This window comes from Mastigoproctus giganteus, chromosome 4 (assembly GCF_048544385.1).
Source record: "Mastigoproctus giganteus isolate SK-2022 chromosome 4, ASM4854438v1, whole genome shotgun sequence".
NCBI classification, from domain to species: domain Eukaryota; kingdom Metazoa; phylum Arthropoda; class Arachnida; order Uropygi; family Thelyphonidae; genus Mastigoproctus; species Mastigoproctus giganteus.
Window position 1 is genome coordinate 10,291,584 of NC_143578.1, and position 21,762 is coordinate 10,313,345.

Below are 21,762 nucleotides of genomic sequence, written 5' to 3' on the forward strand. Positions count from 1 at the left end.
TCTCTCTCTCTCTCTCTCTCTCTCTCTCTCTCTCTCTCTCTCTCTCTCTCTCTCTCTTCCTACTCTAGTAATGATCAAATGCAGTGATGTAAAAATCACAGTGGATTCTTCAAATTATTCAATGGCGAGTGCAGTTTTCTCAGAATGAATGATTACTAAACTGACAGATGAATTTTTCCCGTAAGTGTTCATGCACGAAGTGGGCGAGTAGCACAGTGGTATCGTCACCGTGCTCCCCACACAGTGTGGAAAAGGCCCGGGTTCGAATCCCGTCGACGGCGCGAGGAACATTTATGGCCATTTTTCACTCCGTGCTGAGTTAGTCGATCTCGAGCATAGATAGCATTTTTTTCACCCGAAACTGAAGTTTTTCGTCCAGCAAAACAGGCAAATAGACCAGAGAACACACGCAATTTAAAGACACATTACATATGGATATATGTAATAACTTACCTGGTGATCCTAATATAATCCAGTTCGTGCAACATGTTATAATTAAGTACTTCTAATAGTGACACAAGCTTTATGCTCTCTCCATCGTATAAAATTGCATACCGGCCAATATCTCGTTTTCCACTTCTCCATGCGATTATCTTTTTATGTCTATAAATATGTAGAGATTTTAACAAATCACTTCTGTTCAGATTTTAACAAATCACTTCTGTTCAGATTTTAACAAATCAGAACAGGATCATTGTCATATCTTAGAATGCAGAACAGATCTAGCTAAATCTTAAATATGCACCAATTAAACTTAAAGCTTTTGAATTTAGTGCTGTAAACAAATCTAGCTTCAATATTTGTAGCCAAAGGTGTTTTCCAGAAAAGGACGATATGTTGTATTTTCAGCCTATCCATTTTTTCCCCCATTGAGTTATTTTGGGTTTTTCATCCCGCTTAAGAAGACCATCGTTCCGTGAGCACCCACACTCAAAATGCGTATTTTCATCAATAGTAGAAATGCAAACACAAAACCGATATGATAAATCTAGAGAATGTATGCCAACAAAAACGTGCAAATATAAAGCCAGTCAGCAATGAAATCGCCAGGCACGCCAGTATTCATATGAATCGCCAGCTATCATTTCTTATCGTATGATTAGCGTGCCTCCCTCAGATTTGCTTACCCACGTGCTGCTTCAAGGATGACGAATATTCTTTCACTAAAGGTTTGTTTTTCGTGATTTTCACCGGTAATTTTATATATTTATTATTATTTAATTTTTTTTAATTTTCATTTAGGTAATAACCCCCTAACGATTACATTTAGTATTAGTGGCAAAAGATTCAAGAAAGAAAGATTATAATAATGCATTATATGTTGTAGTACGAAAACATAATGTAGGTGGGCCATTGAAGTGGAGTGAAGTTCCGTTCATTTTATTACAATCCTTGTTTAGGATAGTAATAATGAAACGAAATAATGCAACTGTTATGCGTGAATTTATCTAACCTCAAATCTAACTAAATCTATAGAACGTTTCCGAATGCATCCCTTCATCTTATATTCACAACATCGATTAGCAAAGATTTCTCAAGGCTAAAGGAGTAAGATTTCCAATCAGATAAAAAGACATACAAATGGCAGCAGCCTGTTATCAACCAGCCAATTAGTAACAATGTCTGATATTGCAACTTTCAATCATTTTCGTTTTTTTTTTTTTTTTTTAAGTATATTTGAATACAGTATTACTTATCTACTATCGATTATCCACTATTTTAATTCATCTGTACTAAATTATCTGCTCCTAGCCATGTGATTCGAAGGGCTTGCTGTTATATGCAATAAATCAATATTTATTTATGTTATGTGAAGTAATAGAGGCATGTGATGCAAGAAAGCAAGCGGGCTTATGTAGCATCAGCCAAAAAAAAAAAAAAAAAATCCACACTACCATTCCCTCTAAAAGTTTCTCTAGCAAGTATACATGCACCTATTCTTAGTTACCCTAACACAGCACATGTATTTATTTGTTTCATGATGATTGCCATCAGTTCCTGAAACCCCCAACACCCCTCACTCCAGGCCGCTGCTCATTCAAATAGAAGTAGTGCAAGAATCACCTTCACCTCTGCCTGCGGCTACTTTTAACATTTTAGTCTGTGAATCCCGGGGGCTCACATCTGGTGAGTATGGGCTTGGCACACCCAGGGTCCTGAGCTGGATATCATCATTCTTCTCTTTCTTGGTGATTCCCTTCTACTTTTCTCTCTCTCTCTCTCTCACACAGTAACTTGTGATTTTTTTTTTTTTTTTTTTCCTGGTGCAGCATAAGCCTCAGGCTTCCTTGCACCATATGGGTATTAATAATAATAATAATCTCCTCAAGCTAGCAGTTTTCTGACCACCTAATGCTACTTTGATAGCATTAGCAAACACTTGCACTCTTCTGTTTAAGTGTATCCCATCCCTGTAGAAGCAGTTTCTCCTGTTAACAAGCACAGACCACGCTGAAAAAAAAATCTACCCCATGAGCCTTGCACAATCCCTCCAGGGCCGAATTGATTGACAAGGCTCTCATCATATACTCCCCCCTATCGTGTCTGGGCAGAATTATAGACACTTTCAAATTTAACCCTAACTCACGACTTTTTTTCAACATTGACCTATACTTGTTAAGTAAATCTGCAGATCTACTCTTAATGTCATTGGTGCCATCGTGTACAACAATATTGCCCTTTGTGCCCTTAAAAGATGATATCTGCTTCACGACATCATCAAAGTGGTATTGTTAATCTTATTAGTTCTTATCCCAGAGGTAGAATTAATGTATGGCAAATTTGCCGTGGCCACAGCCAACTTGCCGCAATTGCCGAATAGAGTTAAAGATTTAGAATAACAACTAAATTTATAATTTATTTTAACTCTTTTGTATAGTCATCTCCTTCCATTCAATTTTGTTCAGCCACTTCACCACCCTTTATTCTGGTTTCAAAAGTTATAATTGAAATATACGATCAGAACACGCAACTTTGAAAAGATATTGTTTTTAAAGACATTCTGTGCATTGAACAATTTTAAAAATTGGTGGAATGCATGAAACAGAAGTTAAAAAAATTGTATTTTTGAACCCGAGCCCCAGGAAGGTGGGCCGTGGGCCTCCATAGCTGAGTGGTCGGGCGGGAGTGCAATACTCCTACTTCTCTCTCTCTCTCTCTCACAGGGTACTCAATTTTTTTTTTTGGCTGGTGCAGCATAAGCCTCAGGCTTACTTGCACCATATGGCTAATAATAATAATAATATTGCAGATTAGGCTTGGACAATACTGTCATCTTCACAGCAGTCTCCTAAGAAACAGTATGTGATAAATTGTGCCAATACTCCAATTACAGTTCTGACAGTTGCAACTCATACACAGGGCCAGCTTTAGGTAAAGCTGAGTAATACTTAGTAGATACTGGATTGCACAAAGCAGGAGAAACCAAATGTTGCTAGCATATAAATGCTGTTGTTCCAACAACATCAATAGAACCCCAGGGGCTCACATCTGGTGAGTATGGGCTTGGCACACCTAGGGTCCTGAGCTGGATATCATCATTCTTCTCTTTTTTGGTGATTCCCTCCTACTTCTCTCTCTCTCTCTCTCTCTCTCTCTCACAGGGTACTCAAATTTTTTTTTTTGGCTGGTGCAGCATAAGCCTCAGGCTTACTTGCACCATATGGCTAATAATAATAATAATATTGCAGATTAGGCTTGGACAATACTGTCATCTTCACAGCAGTCTCCTAAGAAACAGTATGTGATAAATTGTGCCAATACTCCAATTACAGTTCTGACAGTTGCAACTCATACACAGGGCCAGCTTTAGGTAAGGCTGAGTAGGAACTGGCCTAGGGGTGCCAATGCTGCTCCCCTCCTCCCAAAAACAAAGCTTTCAAGGAAAATTTTGTGTGTTTTATGTATTAACATGCTAAATGCAAACAATATTAAATTCATAATTTACTAATTTACATACTTTTAATTTATAATTACTAATTTATATAATATAATTTACTTTTTGTAAGTAAATAAAATGTAAAATTAATCATTCTAAAAAATGAAAATCTTTGCATCGGCAGGAGGGGATTGACATCAGTCAATGTGGCATAGGGGCTCCATATACCCTTAAGATGTGGCCCTGCTCATACTCCAACAGAAGCTGTAGAAATTAAAGCACCACCTCCAACAAAAAAAAAAAAAAAAAAAGACCAAATTTTAATGACCATGGATATGGATGACACCAACCAGGATGAACTAAACCTGTCTTCATGCAGAAGATATGTACACTGGACATTCTGCCTTTTCAAGAAAAAAAGCAAAAATGAAACTGGACCAAAAACACAGACTGAATCAAATTAAACTACTAAAAACGATTAAATGAATACTAGATTACATCATTGAACGGAATTGTAGAGATGTACTTAATAGTATTGATGATATCTGTGATCTAATCAAGCAGTATAGTTCAGCCTCCATGAAACCAACCTCGTTCCATGGATGACTGATATGACAAATAAATCATAAGTTATGCTGCTGAAAGCACATATTGGCCATACTCATCTTGCACATCTATTTTTGCTGCTAGGAGATGATTCCCCCCACTTATTGAATATAAAGCATATTCTTATTGAATTCTCTCATTATCAGCTTGACACATCCACAACCTACTGATTAATATTATTGTGGACAACATCATGTGGACAGCTGATGCTATTGAGGCAGTGTTAGGTGGGTCGGAAAACTATTAGCTTGGGGGGATACAAGGACTAATAGATTAACAGTAGCCACTGGCAGAGGTGAAAGTGATTCTTGCACTGCTTCTATTGGAATGAGCAGCAGCCTGGAAAACAAGATGCAGGGTATTTCAGAGACTGCTAGGAGTCATTGCAGTACAAGTAAACACATGGGTTGTGTTAGGGTAGCTAGGAATAGGAACAGGTGCATGTATACTTGCATGTACACCAATGCTAGGAGTTTGGTAAATAAATTTGATGAATTTGAGGTATTGCTCAGAACATCTAAGGCAGATATTGTTGGGATATCAGAGACATGGTGTCACACAGATATAAGGAATGCAGAACTGGAATTAGGGGAGTAGAACGTCTACAGAAAGGATAGGAAGGGAGGAGGGGCTATGCTATTAGTTAAGAAACACATAAAATCCAAGGAAGTGAAGCCAGTTGACATCGCTGGACAGTGCAGTGTCGAGTCAGTTTGGTGTGACATAAGCATTGGGAGATCAAAATTGAGAGTAGGAGTGTGCTATAGGCCTAATGACTCTGATGAGTATAATAAGAAACTGTACGGGGAAATAGAGTGGGCCAGTAAATCAGAGAATCTTATAATGGGGGATTTTAATTTCCCAGATATTGACTGGAATTTGGGGGCTGGTCACTCACACACTAGCAAGGCTTTTGTGGATTTATTGGATGATTGTTTTCTACATCAGCATGTTTGGGAGGCAACTACAGGAAGTAATACTCTTGATCTGATTATCAGTAGTGATTCTTCATGCGTTAAGAATCTGCAGATAAAGGAAACACTAGGTAGTAGTGATCACAGTGTGCTGAAGTGAGATTTACTCAAAGAGGTAACTACCATCAGGGGTAAAGGAAAAGGTTTTTGCTTTCATAAAGGTGACTACGGTGGTCTGAGACGGTATTTAAATTCTATATGGTGGGACCAACTGATGATGTTACCAACAGCAAATTCAAAATGGGAAGCATTCAAAGAATTTATCTTGGAAACTACTAGGCTCTACATACCAACTAAGAAATATTGTTTAAGGTTTAGGCCTAAATGGATGTGAGATGAAATAATGAGACATGTGGCAGAGAAGAAAAATGCATGGAATACATATAAATTAATGGGTGACATGGAAGCCTATGATAGATATAAGCTGGTCTGTAAGCCTATGATAGAAGCCTATGATAGATATAAGCTGGCTGCGCTGGTAAGCAAGTCACAAAGGAGATTAGGCAGGCAAAGACAGATTATGAGAAATCCTTGGCAATGGATGTAAAAAAAAAAAAAAAACAACAAAGAGTTCTTTACTTATGTAAATTCTAGAAGGAAGGAGATGAATCAGATTGGTCCACTGGATATTGATGTTTCAACTGTTGATGATCTTGCTCAGTGGCTAATAAACTAAATGAGTATTTTGCATCTACATTCACCCATGAGGAATTATTCAGGGAGAGGAATGCCAGAGGTGAGTTAAACTCTGCCAGTAAGCTGGATGATTTTGTAATAACTGGGAGGAAAGTGGAGGAGAATTTGTTGAAGATAAACATAAAAAAGGCACCCGGTGTGGCCGGGATCTATCCAGTTATAAAAGGAGGCAGCAAAGGAAGTAAGCAAACCCTTAGCCATAATTATGAGAGCTTCCTTGAACTCAGGGGAGGTACCCATAGACTGGAGATGTGCAAATGTGACCTCAATTCACAAAGGAGGATCAAAGGCTGACACAAGTAATTATAGACCTGTGAGTTTAACTTCTGTTCCAGGAAAATTAATGGAGGCACTGGTTAAAGAAGCACTGCAGGATCATCTAGCCAAGACTTCAGTTATAGCTCGGACACAGCATGGTTTTGTTAAGGGAAAGTCTTGCCTGACCAATTTGATTGGATACTATGATGTGGTTACAAAGGAACTAGATGCAGGGAATAACTTTGATATCATATATTTGGATCTTAGAAAGGCTTTTGATACTGTTGCGTATGGAAAACTGCTGCACAAATTGGAGCAGTGTGGCATTGGAGGCAAATTGCTGCTATGGATAAAGGGATGGTTGAGTGGGAGAAGACAGAGAGTGGTAATCAATGGACACTGCTCGTCGTGGACTAATGTTATTAGTGGAGTCCCTCAGGGTTCATTATTGCATCCATTATTGTTTTCTGTATTTATAAATGATATTGATGATGGTATATCAAGCATAATGTCCAAGTTTCCAGATGATAAGAAGGTTGGCAGGGTTGTTAGGGACACTAATGACAGTACGCTGCTTCAACAGGATCTAGAAAAGTTGAGCAGTAGGGCTAAGAGGTGGCAAATGAAGTTTATCATTGACAAATGTAAGTACTACATATGGGAAGCAGCAACCCCAGAGTGACGTATCAACTCTGTGGTACTACACTGACAGTTGTAGAGAACGAAAAGGACCTGGGGGTAATTGTGCAGGCAGATATGAAATTTTCTGAGCAGTGCAGACAGTCTGCAAGCGTAGCTCATAGTGTCTTTTCAATGATTAGCATTAGTAGAGGCATATGATGCAAGAAAGTAAGCTTATGCAGCATCAGCCAAAAAAAAAAAAAAAACTTCCACTTCACCCCTCTGTTTTTTCGAAACAATTGTCCAGCTCAGCCTTAAATTTATTTAGGCTATCAACTTCCACAACAAGGGATGGAAGTCTGTTCCACCAACCAACTACCCGCTGGCTAAAGGCAAATTTCCGCACATCTATCCTACATCTGTCTTTCCTCAATTTGAATTTATGCCCTCTCAGGTGATTATTCTGAGCAATAGGAAGAATCCCATCAGCATTGAGCATGCTCAAACCATTCACGGCTTTATACACCTCTATCAGATCACCTCGCCGGTGCCTAGTCGCCAGACACTGTAATTTGCAAAACTTAAGCCTTTCTCATAAGAGCAACCCTTTGTTCCATTCACTAATCTTGTTGCCCTTCTCTGTACTCATTCCAGCAGCTCTACATCCTTCTTGAAATGAGGGCTGATGACCCTCCTATGTGTGTGTCCTGTGGCACAATTTTAACGATTAGACACCTTTTAATTGACTGTCCAGATTTTAGCAGCACCCGTTTTACCGCTTTTAATCATCTGACTGAGCCCTATACACTCAGTCAGATTTTATCCGACAATGACGTGTCTGCTGTTTTTAGCTATTTTAAATCAATAAAGGTTTTTAATTGTATTTAAAATTTATGTTATTGTTACCTCTTTATTGATTTATTTTTTATATCTTTGTTATTATATATCTGGACATGGTGGCCTTACTAATTAGGTCACCGAGAGTTTAAATTTTTTAAATATTATCTAGTCTTGGCGCATTATAGCCTTAGTTGCTAATGCGCCAAAAAATCCAAACAAACCAAACCAAACCAATCCTTCTAGAAATGAGGCCTCCAGACCTGTATACAGTACTCAAAGTGTGGCCTGACCATTGCCTTATACAAGGGAATAATCACCTCCTTATCCCTGCAAAAAAAATTCCTGTATATCATTGACAAGACACCACGAGCTACTCTTGCAGCCCGTCTGCACTGATCAGAGAACTTCATATCTGCCTGCACAATTACCTCCAGCTCCTTTTCATTCTTTACCACTGTCAGTGTAGTACCACAGAGTTGATACGTTGCTCTGTGGTTGCTGTTTCCCATATGTAGTACTTTGACAAATGTAATGTTAAACTTCATTTGCTACCTCTCAGCCCATCTGCTCAAGCTTTTCAGATCCTGTTGCAGCAGCAGCATAGCATCAGTAGTGTCCTTAAGAACCCTGCCAACCTTTGTATCGTCTGCAAACTTGGACATTAAGCTTGATATACCATCATCAGTATTATTTATTGATGACAGGAATCTTAATTATATTAAATATTAAAATAATATTCCTGTATATCCTGTATTATATTCCTGTATAATAAAATTCCTGTATATCCTGTATTATATTCCTGTATAATAAAATTCCTGTATATCATCAATAAATATTATTTATTGATGATATACAGGAATTTTTCTAGCAGGGATAAGGAGGTGATTATCTCCTTATATAAGGCAATGGTCATGCCACACCTTGAGTACTGTATACAGGTGTGGAGGCCTCATTTTAAAAAGGATCTAGAGCTATTGGAACGAGTACAGAGAAGAGCAACAAGATTAGTGAATGCAACAAAGGGTTGCTCTTATGAAGAAATTCTTAAATTTTGCAAATTACAGTGTCTGGAGACTATGCACCTGCGAGGTGATCTGATTGAGGTGTTTAAAGCCTTGATGGTTTGAGCATGCTCAATGCTGATGGAATTCTTCCTCTTGCTCAGAATAATCATTTGAGACGGTATAAATTGAAATTGAGGAAAGACAGATGTAGGATAGATGTGCGGAAGTTTGCCTTTAGCCAGCGGGTGGTTGGTTGGTGAAACAGACTTCCATCCTTTGTTGTGGAAGTTGATAGCCTAAATAAATTTAAGGCTGAGCTGGACAGGTACTTGGAACGAACGGAGGGGTGAAATGGGAGCGTGTCTAATGCTAATCAGTTTAACTGAGTTTTTATTTGTATGAAATTGATTAAATTATATCAGTACTTTTAAGCTCATTTTAATAACACATTCTCATCTTCACCCAAAAAGAACAGGTGCAATATTCTCCCACTTCCTAGATTGTAAAATTATATACTGGTTGACTATAAGTAATGGAAAAAGTTACAACAGGGCAGAATGATAGAACACAACATTGACATGGTTGGGGAACTTGCTGTTATCCTCACTGTGGAATTATCTTTCTCCAACCCATTTGGCAACACCCCCATCCATACAACAATTCTGTATAGAGGTTGCTCCCTTCCAGATAGAATTGAGGCAACCAGACAGCTGGACCGTACGAAGATATTTCAGTGCCCCAGGCAGAAAGAGTGTTTGGTGCTCTTTATTAAGGATATAGATATTTTTGCCTCATTGGTCTTTTGTTTTTGGTGCCCTCTTTATTGATTCTGAAGCATGCAGTGGGAGGAGTGAAAGAGCTACCCAACAAGAGGAGTCACCACACTGCCTCCATATGTCCTCAGTGCCTAGTTTCCACTTGTCTTTTGCTCTTTGCTAGTAAGAATATCGCCATCCTGTAATCTGACTTAAAATTTTTGTCTAAGAAGAAAGCACATAGATATGGGCTGAAATCTAAAGCATCTTTTATTGTTCACATTACTATTAATTCTCTGCAATATTTATTTTAAAATTAGTCTTTTAATGCAGAGAAGTATCTTTATTACAAGTCATTTATCTGTTCAATATTCCCTTTTAAAACAACATTAGAAGGCACATCAGATTAGTATGAGTACTCTCCATAGAAAATGAATAATCATAGAAATTTTCATAAAATAAAGCATTGATATATTTCTTATGTATGTTTTGTATCTTTCTAGGGTGTAGTAGCCCTTATAACAGGTGGAGCATCTGGACTAGGACGTGCAACAGTAGAAAGAATATTGAAACAAGGTGGAAAAGTAGTGCTTTGTGATCTTCCAGCATCAGAGGGTGCAAAGGTTGCTGCAGAATTAGGTTCAGACTGTGTGTTTGCACCGACTGATGTAAGAATAAATGAAATGTGTCAAAAAGTTTTGGATAATTGCAATATTTTTATTAAATACTTTGAAATTTGTGTATTTTTTAAATGCTGCCTTTACAATAACTTGAACAGGCTTTAATAAATAACTTTGACTATTTTATATTTATTGATTTATTAAATTTTAAGGACTAGAAAGAAAGTTGTTCCAGAAAGTAGAATTAATATTGTTGTCTTATTATGAGGCGCCTCCGTAGCCAGGTGGGAAGGAGCAGCGGTGCATAGCACAGGCTTCTTGATTAGACCGGGGTTCGAGCCCGTCGCCACCAAATACGGAGGATGTGGAAAGGTCAGGGAATGACCACTGCATATCCCGGAGCAATATGGCCTTAGTTGCTAATGCTCCTAAAAAAAAAAAAAAAAAAAAAAAAAAAAAAAAAGTCTTATTATACCTGTATGCTAATAAAATGTTCTGATAACTTGTAGGTCAGAGTCCAAAATGGTCATGTCAAACTGGATGCCCTCATACATTTCTGTAGCCCTAAAATGTTAACTTTATAGATTAAGTATTAAACCAACATTAAAATAATAGTAAATGGTGATGTTTTAAGGTGGTACGCTGAAAAATTTGTAAATTATTCAAATCTTCATAAACATTTTTAGGCATGAAATTGTGTATTATGTGTAGAAGAAAATATGACAACATGTAATATTTCAGTAATGCTGCACTGGTGTAGCCTGTGAGATGCTCAAGAACTGTTCTTGTGGCCTGCAGCTACTTCTGGGTTTCACAATTCTGATCTGAAGTTTATCTTATGTATGTAGCAGCTTGATATGAGCACCTTTTATATCTTTGTATACATGCATCTAATCTGTATTCATCTCTTGCCATGTATAAATTGGATTAAATAGCAAAAACAATAAGCCTGGGATAATGATGAGGGAAGAATGATCCTGGGATAACGAGGAGGGAGTAGTGATCCTGACATGCACGTTACAAGAGCTTCACGTTAGTGATCGCTCTTGTAATGATTGCGTTAGTGATCATCAGCAAAACAAAAAAAAGAAACTCTCCACCTCATTTTTACTTTTCTCTAACGATATGTGTAATACTTCAGTTTGAGGGCGCCTCCGTAGCCAGGTGGGAAGGAGCAGCAGTGCGCAGCACACGTTTCTTGATTAGACCAGGGTTTGAACTCGTGACCACCAAATACGGAGGATGCGGAAAAGTCAGGGAATGACCACTGCATATTCCCGGATCAAAGTGGCCTTAGTTGCTAATGCTAAAACAAAATAACAACAAACTTCAGTTTGAGGAAGTGGGTAGTTTATTGAAACTACCCACTTCCACAACACCAGATGGAAATTTGTTCCAACAGTTAATTACTCTCTGATGAAAGCAAAATTTTTGCATATTTATCCTGAAACCATCATCTTTTCAGCAAGGAAATTGTAGTAAAATGGCTAAATTGAAGTTTTTAACTCCTTCACTTATTTGGATGGGGTTGCACTATTCCCCCCCTCACACACAAACTGTAGCTTTTTGTCTCATAAAACAGGAAAATGAAATGATCTTTAGAAATGGAAATCTGAAAGAAACAAGAGTACAGTTTTGTAAAGGAAAAATCATGTTTAACTAACCTGGTTAGTCATTTTGTGATATTTGTTCATGAGCTGTATATATAAAATAATTTCAATGTTGTTTATTTCAGTGTCAGCAAAGAATTTCACTTAGTTGTTAATGTGCTTTTATGGTATAAGCTGGAATATTTTTGGATCACAGGTAAGGGCCTTAGATGGAGTGTAAGGTGGTTATGAGGCAGGAAGTAATGATTAATTGTTACTCTTCAAATAGGACTAATGTGGGGTTCCTCACGGATCAGTACGGTAGGGCCCCACTCATACAGCAGGTTAGGTTCCAGACCCTTGCCGAAAAGCAAAAATTGCTGAAAAGTGGAACATAGCTTTTTTTTCACTTGTAAATGCATATAAAAGTCTAATAACATGTTTACACTATCATATAATGTAAACAGACAATAAAATGGTGCCCGACATCCTTCTCACACTCGGTTAGTGATCCCATCATGCCGAAAAATGCCAAAAAAGTGGAACAAGTGCCGAACATAATGAAGTATTGATATAATTGAAAGGCGGCATATTAGTGGAACACTGAGAAGTGGAATGCCAAAAAGCAGGACCCTACTGTACATGGAAAGCCATAGTTTTTCTTAAATGACATCGGCAGAGGGATGGAGGACATGTCAAAAAATCATTAGAGTGGTTAATAATTAGCACCAAGCAGCACTCCTTCAGGATAATAGGCTTCAGAAATGGTCAGAGAAGTAACAGCAGAATGCAGCAAAATGCAAGGGCTTATTCTTAGGGAATAGTATTAGTGTTAGCTATATGGTGTAAACAAGATACGTAAGTGTCTATCCAACTGACCTATGAATTTCCCCAAGCTGTTATTCACTACTCGTGGAGATAATGTATTCCTGTAATTAATAATTTGCTAGTTAAATGAAAACCACATTTGAATTGAAAACAGCAAAGGAAGTAAGCGATTTTGGCAAGGGGTGCAGGAGAAGATTACAACAAGTGAATACAAAGTTCTCTCTGTAGTGCAGACAGCTGGCGAGGATGACCCATGGTGTTCAATCAGTTTTTTTTTTCTCTGGAGAAAAGGAGGAGGTCATAGCCCCCTGTACAAGGCAATTATAAGGCTCCACTTGTAATACTGTATCCAAATGTGGAGCATGCCTAACAAAAGAGATTAAGCATTTTCTTCTAGCCAGCAAGTTGTTAATTACTGGAATAAGTTGCCTCTTGGAGAAATTCATAGGTCAGTTGGATAGTTACCTATGTGTGTGGAGGAAATCACACACAGAGTACTGATCATAGCTGCACAAACCAAAATAAATAAAATAAATTTTATTTATTTTGGTTGGTGCAACTATTAGTATTAGCTGTATGGTTCTTGCACCATATGATACTAATAATAATAGCCGAAAATTGGTGGTGCTGAATTTGAAATGTCCAGCTGTATGCGGTAATCCAAAGAGAGATTCCATGCTTGCTAATTCATTAAGGTGTCAAAATTAAGTTGTTCTTAGGTAAATAAATTTCAGTTATTCAGCATGTTGCAACTTGCTCTTTTGCATATACTATAACGGTTCAGTTAGATTTTTACATTTCCTTACAGGTGACATCTGAAAATGATGTTAAAAATGCTGTAGCTTTAGCAGAATCAAAATTTGGCAAACTGAATGTTGCTGTAAGTTGTGCAGGAGTAGGAATAGCCTGCAAGACATACAATTTTAATACCAACCAACCTCATTCTTTAGATGAATTTCAGAGAATTATTAAAGTAAGTCATAAAATTACACATGCATGTATATATATATATATTTATTTATGCAGATTATTGTTGTTTCCCGACATTAAATTATATATATTTTGCTTATTACTATAAGACTTTCTTGAAAGTGTTGGAAAATTTGAATGTGAGACGTCTATACTGATTCTGTTATCTGCAAAGATCATTCACGTAAGTTAACAAGGTTTGGTCAGCTGTGAAATGGGTACTGTTGCTGCTGCATTAATGGGGGAAATCTGTTATCAGGCCTAGATTATACAGTGAGTGTGCCAGTTGTTTTTGTGCATACTGATGTCTGCACGGGTAGCACAGTGGTATCGTCACTGTCCTCCCCACACCTAGTGGAAAAGGCACAGGTTCGAATCCCGTCGATGACTTGAGGAACTTTTATGGACTTTTATCACTCTGTGACTGAGTTAGTCGGTCTCAGACGTAGATAGCAAGGTTTCCCCCAGAACCCGGGGTTTTTCATCTAGCAAAACAGGCAAATCAACACACGTGATTTATAGACACAATACACGTGGGTAGTTGAAATTGCATTTCTAAGTGACCAAATAAAATAAATTTTCTGTGCATATTGATGAATCATTAGACATCTTCTGGCAACTGTGATGTAGAATTGCATTCTGAATGACTGACTTCCCAACAACAAAAGAGACTCTCCACATTATCCCTCCATCCTATTTAATAATTTGTCTAGTTATTCCTTAAATTTATTCACACTACTCATTTCCACAACACCAAATTATAGCAAAAGGTAGTTTTATCTATAGCTTTTGCTATAGATAAACAAAATTTTTGGTAATAAGAAAGAATTTTATTTATTTTTTTATTGAAAATGACAAAATTAAGTTTTCTCTGCACCACATCTATGCTTATACACCTGTAAGCCCTCTTGATGGGTGCACCTGTATGTGGTGAGGGGGTGGTCCCCTCACCACATACAGGTGCTGAGGGGTGGTCCCCTTGATGCTTCTGGTCCTCCAGCAGCATCAGTGGGAGGTCATCACTGATCCAATAGCATCACTGGGATCCAATGCCCACAGCCCATGTTCCAAGCTAGCATAAATGGAATCTGGAATGTTTGCCATGCACTATGACCCATGGAAATTCGGAAAGGGGGATCCTTGTGGTTGAGGGGGCCCGGCTTCAACACACCACTTTGGCCCCTGCTTCGATAAGATCGGTGGTTCTGGATGGCCTGGCTAGGATCAATCAGCTAGTGGGTTCGCCTGCAAGGGTCAACCGTGACAATGCCATGCCCCTACCCTCATGGTCCAAGGGACAAGATTCAGGCTTGTGGCTGTGCGGGTATGGCATCTGGGTAGCCCTGGTATCCCACTCCCAAACGCATTTATTGTTTGCCGTGTAGTGGGCGTCCCTTTGGGCTCTGTGGTGGGTGGGGAGTCCGGATGCCAAGACAAATTTAAACTCATGAATCCCGATAAACTTGATTCTTCAGGGGTTGCAAAGCGGTCCCTATCTGCAAGTATAAGAGAAGAAACAGACAGCACAATTGTGCCAGACAACGAACAGAAATACCATCAGGTCCTGTTCCAAGATTCCTGATCGTTCACTGCAACAGTGAAAAGCCTATTGGAAAAATGTCGTCCTTCTTTATACAGAAGGGTTTAGAGGGGTTAGCAAGTTCTCCTAAATCAATTAAGAGGCTCCATTCTGGGGAACTCGTAATTGAAACAAAAATGACAAGCGTTCTGAGCAGCTACTCTGAGCAAATTCATTCGGAGGAATACCGATAAGTGTGACACCATGTAGAACACTCAATTCATCGAGAGGTGTCGTTTCAGAGTGGGACCTTCTCAAGGTTACTGAGGAGGAAATCTGCTCTGAACTAAAGCCACAGGGAGTTATTGCAGTTAAAAGAATTTCTGCATGTAGGGATGGGAAATTTGTTCCCACCAGAAATATCATCCTGACGTTTAACTCTCCTAAGTCTCCTAATGAGATCAAAGCTGGCTATATTAACTGTCTAGTGCATCTGTTTGTTGGTTTGTTGTTTAGTGGCACAAGGGCTGCTAAGGCAATATTGTGCCTCATCCGTATGTACCAAATCCTTTACGGTGCTTTAATTGCCAGAAATATGGACACTTACAAATGACCTGTCATGGAGCCCTTGCATGCACTCGTTGTGCTACAAAGGACCATGAAACCTCATCATGTTCAGCTTCAAAACCATCGTGTCTTAACTGTCAAGGAGAGCGCCTGCCTATTCACGAGCATGCCAGAGGTGGAAGGAAGAAAAAGAAATTCAAAAACTTAAGGCAGAACTGAACATATCATATCAGGAAGCAAGAAAAGTGGTGAAACACTTGAATATAAACAAGCCTACCTATGCTCAGAAGGCAGCAGGAAGATGTTCCATTGGAACCCAAACAGAAATGACTATACCACCAAAAGAGTCATTCACTCCTATTGCACACTACCTGTAAGTTCACAAAAAACTGTAAAAAAAGAGCTCAATCACCTGCCACTCCCATATTGGTACCTCCTAATGCTCCACCAGTAAAAAAAACTAGAAAATAAGTCTAAAGTAGAAAAGAATAAGAAGCCTGAGGTATCCGTAGCACTCAAGAAAATGAGGAGATTGAGGAGAAAGAGGTACCAGATGACTCAGTCCTGGAACTCTTTGCAGTGGAGGAAATGGACACGGGACAGTGTCCATAATTCTCCAAAACAGATAAATCCAAGACTGAGAAAAGTAAGCCCTCAGCACTTCGGAAGCCACCTGATGGACCCACCAAGTCAAAATAATGGCTAAATTCCTACAGTGGAATTGTCATGGATTCTGGTGAAATACTGACGACATCAAGGTCCTGCAAAAGAATGAGCCAGTTTGCTTCTACTTTAGTATTAGCATTTAGCATTAGTAGAGGCATATGATGCAAGAAAGAAAGCTTACGCAGCATCAGCCAAAAAAAAAAAAAAAAAAAACACACTTCCATTTCACCCCTCCGTTCGTTCGAAATACATGTCCAGCTGAGCCTTAAATTTATTTAGGCTATCAACTTCCACGACAAGGGATGGAAGTCTGTTCAACCAACCAACTACCTGCTGGCTAAAGGCAAATTTCTTCACCTCTATCCTTCATCTGTCTTTCTTCAATCTGAATTTATGCCCTCTCAGGTGATTATTCTGAGCAAGAGAAAGAATCCCATTGGCACTGAGCATGCTCAAACCATTCGAGGCTTTATACACCTCTATCAGATCACCTCGCCAGTACCTAGTCTCCAGACACTGTAATTTGCAAAACTTAAGCCTTTCTTCGTAAGAGCAACCCTTTGTTCCATTCACTAATCTTGTTGCCCTTCTCTGTACTTGTTCCAGCAGCTCTACATCCTTCTTGAAATGAGGCCTCCAGACCTGTATACGGTACTCAAGGTGTGGCCTGAGCATTGCCTTATACAAGGGAACAATCACCTCCTTATCTCTGCTAGAAAAATTCCTGTATATCATTGACAAGACACCATGAGCTATTCTTGCAGCACATCTGCACTGCTCAGAGAACTTCATATCTGCCTGCACAATAACCCCCAGGTCCTTTTCATTCTCTCCCACTGTCAGTGTAGTACCACAGAGTTGATACATTGCTCTGGGGTTGCTGTTTCCCATATGTAGTACTTTACATTTGTCAATGTTAAACTTCATTTGCCACCTCTCAGCCCATCTGCTCAACCTTTCCAGATCCTGTTGCAGTGTCAGTAGTCTCCTTAACAACCATATCAACCTTTGTATCATCAGCAAACTTAGACATTAAGCTTGATATACCATCATCAATATCATTTATAAATACAGAAAACAATAATGGACCCAACACTGAACCCTGAGGGACTCCACTAATAACATTAGTCCACGATGAGCAGTGTCCATTGATTACCACTCTCTGTCTTTTCCCCTTCAATCACCCCTTTATCCATAGCAGCAATTTGCCTCCAATGCCACACTGCTCCAATTTGTCCAGCAGTCTTCCATGTGCAACAGTATCAAAAGCCTTTCTAAGATCCAAATATATAATATCAAAGTTATTCCCTGCATCCAGTTCTTTTGTGACTGCATCATAGTATCCAATAAAATTGTCAGGCAAGAATTTAAAACCATGCTTGTGTCCGAGCTATAATTGAAGTCTTGTCTAGATGATCCTGCAGTGCTTCTTTAACCAGGGCCTCCATTAATTTTCCTGGAACAGAAGTTAAACTCACAGGTCTATAATTACTTGTGTCAGCCTTTGATCTTCCTTTGTGAATTGGGGTCACAGTTGCACATCTCCAGTCCATGGGTACCTCCCCTGAGTCCAAGGAAGCTCTCATAATTATGGCTAAGGATTTGCTTACTTCCTTTGCTTCCTCCTTTAATATAACTGGGTAGATCCCATCCACCCCAGGTGCCATTCTTGTGTTTATCTTCAACAATTTCTCCTCCGCATTACTCTCAGTTATTACAAGATTATCTAGCTTACTGCCAGAGTTGAATACACCTCTGGCATTCCCCTCGCTGAATAAATCCTCATGTGTGAATGTCAATGCAAAATATTCATTTAGTTTGTTAGATACCTGAGCAGGATCATCAACAGTTGAACCATCGATATCAAGTGGACCAATCTGATTCCTCCCCTTCCTTCTAGAGTTTACATAAGTAAAGAACTCTTTGCTGTTTTTCTTTGCATCCTTTGCCAAAGATTTCTCGTAATCTGCCTTCTCCTGCCTAACCTCCTTTGTAACTTGGTTACAGATCAGCTTATATCTATCATAGGCTTCTGTGTCACGTGTTAATTTATATGTATCCCATGCATTTTTCTTCTCTGCTATATGTCTCATTAGTTCATCTGACATCCATTTAGGCCTAAAGCTTGAACAATATTTCTTAGTTGGTATGTAAAGCCTAGTAGCTTCCAAGATAAGTTCTTTGAATGCTTCCCATTTTGAATTTGCTGTTGGTAACATCATCAGTTGGTCCCACTGTGTAGAATTTAAATACTGTCTCAGACAATCTTAGTCAACTTTATGAAAGCAAAAACCCTTCCCTTTACCCCTGATGGTAGTTACCTCTTTGAGTAAATCCCACTTCATCACACTGTGATCACTGCCACCTAGTGGTTCCTTTATCTGCAGATTCTTAATGCATGAAGAATCACTACTGATAATCAGACCAAGAGTATTACTCCCTCTAGTTGCCTCCCAAACATGCTGATGTAGAAAACAATCATCCAATAAATCCACAAAAGCCTTGCTAGTGTGTGGGTGACCAACCCACAAATTCCAGTCAATATCTGGGAAATTAAAATCCCCCATTATAAGACTCTCTGATTTACTGGCCCACTCTATTTCCCTGTACAGTTTCTTATTATACTCATCAGAGTCATTAGGCCTATAGCACACTCCTACTCTCAATTTTGATCTCCCAATGCTTATGTCATACCAAACTGACTCGACATTGCACTGTCCAGCGATGTCGCTGGACATCACTTCCTTGGATTTTATGTGTTTCTTAACTAATAGCATAACCCCTCCTCCCTTCCTATACTGTCTATCCTTTCTGTACACATTGTACTCCCCAAATTCCAGTTCTGCATTCCTTATATCTGTGTGACACCATGTCTCTGATATCCCAACAATATCTGCCTTTGATGTTTTGAGCAATACCTCAAGTTCATCAAATTTATTTACCAAACTCCTAGCATTGGTGTACACGCAAGTATACATGCACCTGTTCCTATTCTTAGCTACTCTAACACATCCAAGGGCTCCCACTCATATAATGAGTGGGAGCCCTTGGATGTAAATTTAAGAGCATTTTTGGATGTATCTATGAGCTAAAAACAGCACTTGCACTCACAAAAGCTACCGCTGTTGGACCAGATGACATCCATTATGAAATGACCAAAGACCGTTTATCAAAATCCATGGCCCACTTGCTCTTCCTATACAACAAAATCTTCCCTGAAGAGCAGTTTCCTGATGCCTGGTGTAAGGTAATTATTCTTACTTTTGTTAAGCCAGGCAAGAATCCTAACCTTCTACAGACTACTGCCGTATCGCTCTGACTAGCTGCTTGTGTAAATTATTGGAGAGAATGGTCAATGCTCATCTTTTATTGTATTTATAATCAAATGACCTCTCCCGATATCGGTGTGGCTTCCAAAAGAATAGGTCCACCTTGTACCACTTAATGAGAATGGAAATACTTATTTGAAATTCTTTCCTTAAAAGAGAGTACCTGGTGTCAATCTTCTTTGATATGGTGAAAGTGTATGACACAACTTGGAGATTTGGTATTTTAAAAGATATTTACAATCTTGGTCTTAGAGGCCACATTCCTATTTTTATTAAAAACTTTTTATCTTCTCGTTTTTTCCAAGTTCGAGTAAGATCCACCCTCTCTTGGCCTTTTTGCCAAGAGGGGCGAGTTCTGCAAGGATCTGTTTTAAGTGTTATGCTTTTTGCCATTAAAGTTAACTCTATTACCGAACAACTTCCTCCAACCATAAAGAGTGTACTCTGTGTCGATGATTTCAGCATTTTTTCCCAGTCATGCAACATGAGAGTTATAGAGAGACAACTGCAACAAGCCATTGATCATCTTAACTCCTAGGCAGTGGCCAATGGTTTTAGATTCTCATCAGACAAGACCATCTGCATCGATTTTTGTTGCAAGCGTAATCTTAACCCCGAACCTGAATTAAGACTCAGACAAAGCACCATTCCAGTAGTAACAGAAAAAAAATTCTTGGGACTCATATTTGACAAAAAGCTGACATTTTTCCATCATATCAGTCAGCTATGCACCAAATGCATGAGAGAGCTGAAACCTCTCTGTGCTCTCTTCTACCTGTTGGGGGCAGACAAGTGCATGTTACTCCATTTGTATCATGCACTTGTGTGACCAAAATTAGATTATGGGTGTCAAGTGTATGCATCTGCCAGGAATAGCATCCTTCGGTGGCTTGATACCCTCCACCACCAGGCTATCCACATTTCTACTGTTGCATTTAGAACATCTCCTGTCCAAAGTCTTTATATTGAACCTAATGAACCGTCTTTGTCCCTTCGCCAAAAATAGTTGTCTCTCCTTTATGCTGTCGAGCTTAAATCCCTGTCAGACCATCCGACGTGGGCATCTGTTTTTGAACCATGCTGGAAAATTCTGTACACCACTTGTAAAATGGCCAATCGTCCATTGGGTATTAGTGTCCAAGATTTATTCAGAAATTTGGACATCATGGTAAACAACGTTGCCCCCTCACCTAGGCAATCCTTTCCACCTTGGCATTCTTGTGTTCCTGCCTGGAACTTCTCTCTTAGCAACTGGGGGAAGAATAATACTCCATCTGATGTCTACCTGCAGCTCTTTTCAGCCCACAAATTTGAACATTCTGTCTTCTTGCCAGTCTTCACAGATTTTTTTTTTTTTTTTTTTTATGAAAACCCCAAACATGAGAGTTAGAATCTATAGTACTTAGTACCATGCTTGGGTTGGAGGGTGAGAAGATGAAAGAAGATATTTGTTGACATTAGACTTGAACTTCTTTTGACTGTAATTTTCATGAAGTACGTATGAAGGAAGGTTGTTCCAGAAAGTGGCAGTTCAATGAATAAACGAGGAAGGTAAAAAGTTGGTTCTGTGAGAGTGAAGTTGGACAGTAAATGGATGTTGGCTGGTGGCGGCAGATGTTCGGACTGTTTTGAAAGAGCAGGAATTATATAAGCCAAATTCAGGAGAACAATGCCCATGGAAGTATCTGTAGAAAAGGCATGCAGCAGAAACAGTACATCTATGAGACAGAGAGTGGAGAAACTCGGTTAGAGACGAGTCATAAATTAACCTAACTGCACTCTCTGAATGGAATCTAGAAGCCTTAGAGAGGTCTTGGGGGCACCACCCCAGATGTGGGAACAATATTCCATGGTAGGGCTGACTTGCAATTTGTACAGAGTGAACAGCTGTTTGGAAGAAAAGTAACGCCGAGAGCGAAAGAGAAAACCAAGTTTTTTAGATGCAGAGAGAGGAACCAATATTTGTAATATGCTTGTGCCAGTAGAGATTAGAAGTGAGGGTAATCCCCAAAAGAGATATCATTTTGCCTAGAAATCAGAGTGT

The 21,762-nt window shown here is 39.0% G+C and overlaps 1 protein-coding gene across 1 annotated transcript in view; it reads left to right on the plus strand.

The window, feature by feature from the left end:
• Positions 1-891: 891 nt before the first annotated feature.
• The window catches only part of LOC150086387 (3-hydroxyacyl-CoA dehydrogenase type-2-like), a 36,921-nt gene continuing 16,050 nt past the window's right edge, over positions 892-21,762 (plus strand). Inside the window, exons 1-3 of the mRNA XM_090371346.1 lie at positions 892-1,169; positions 10,135-10,299; positions 13,477-13,641. Of these exons, the coding sequence (XP_090227472.1) occupies positions 1,146-1,169; positions 10,135-10,299; positions 13,477-13,641 (354 nt within the window). The 5' untranslated portion in view covers positions 892-1,145. The remainder of the gene's footprint in view (positions 1,170-10,134; positions 10,300-13,476; positions 13,642-21,762) is intronic.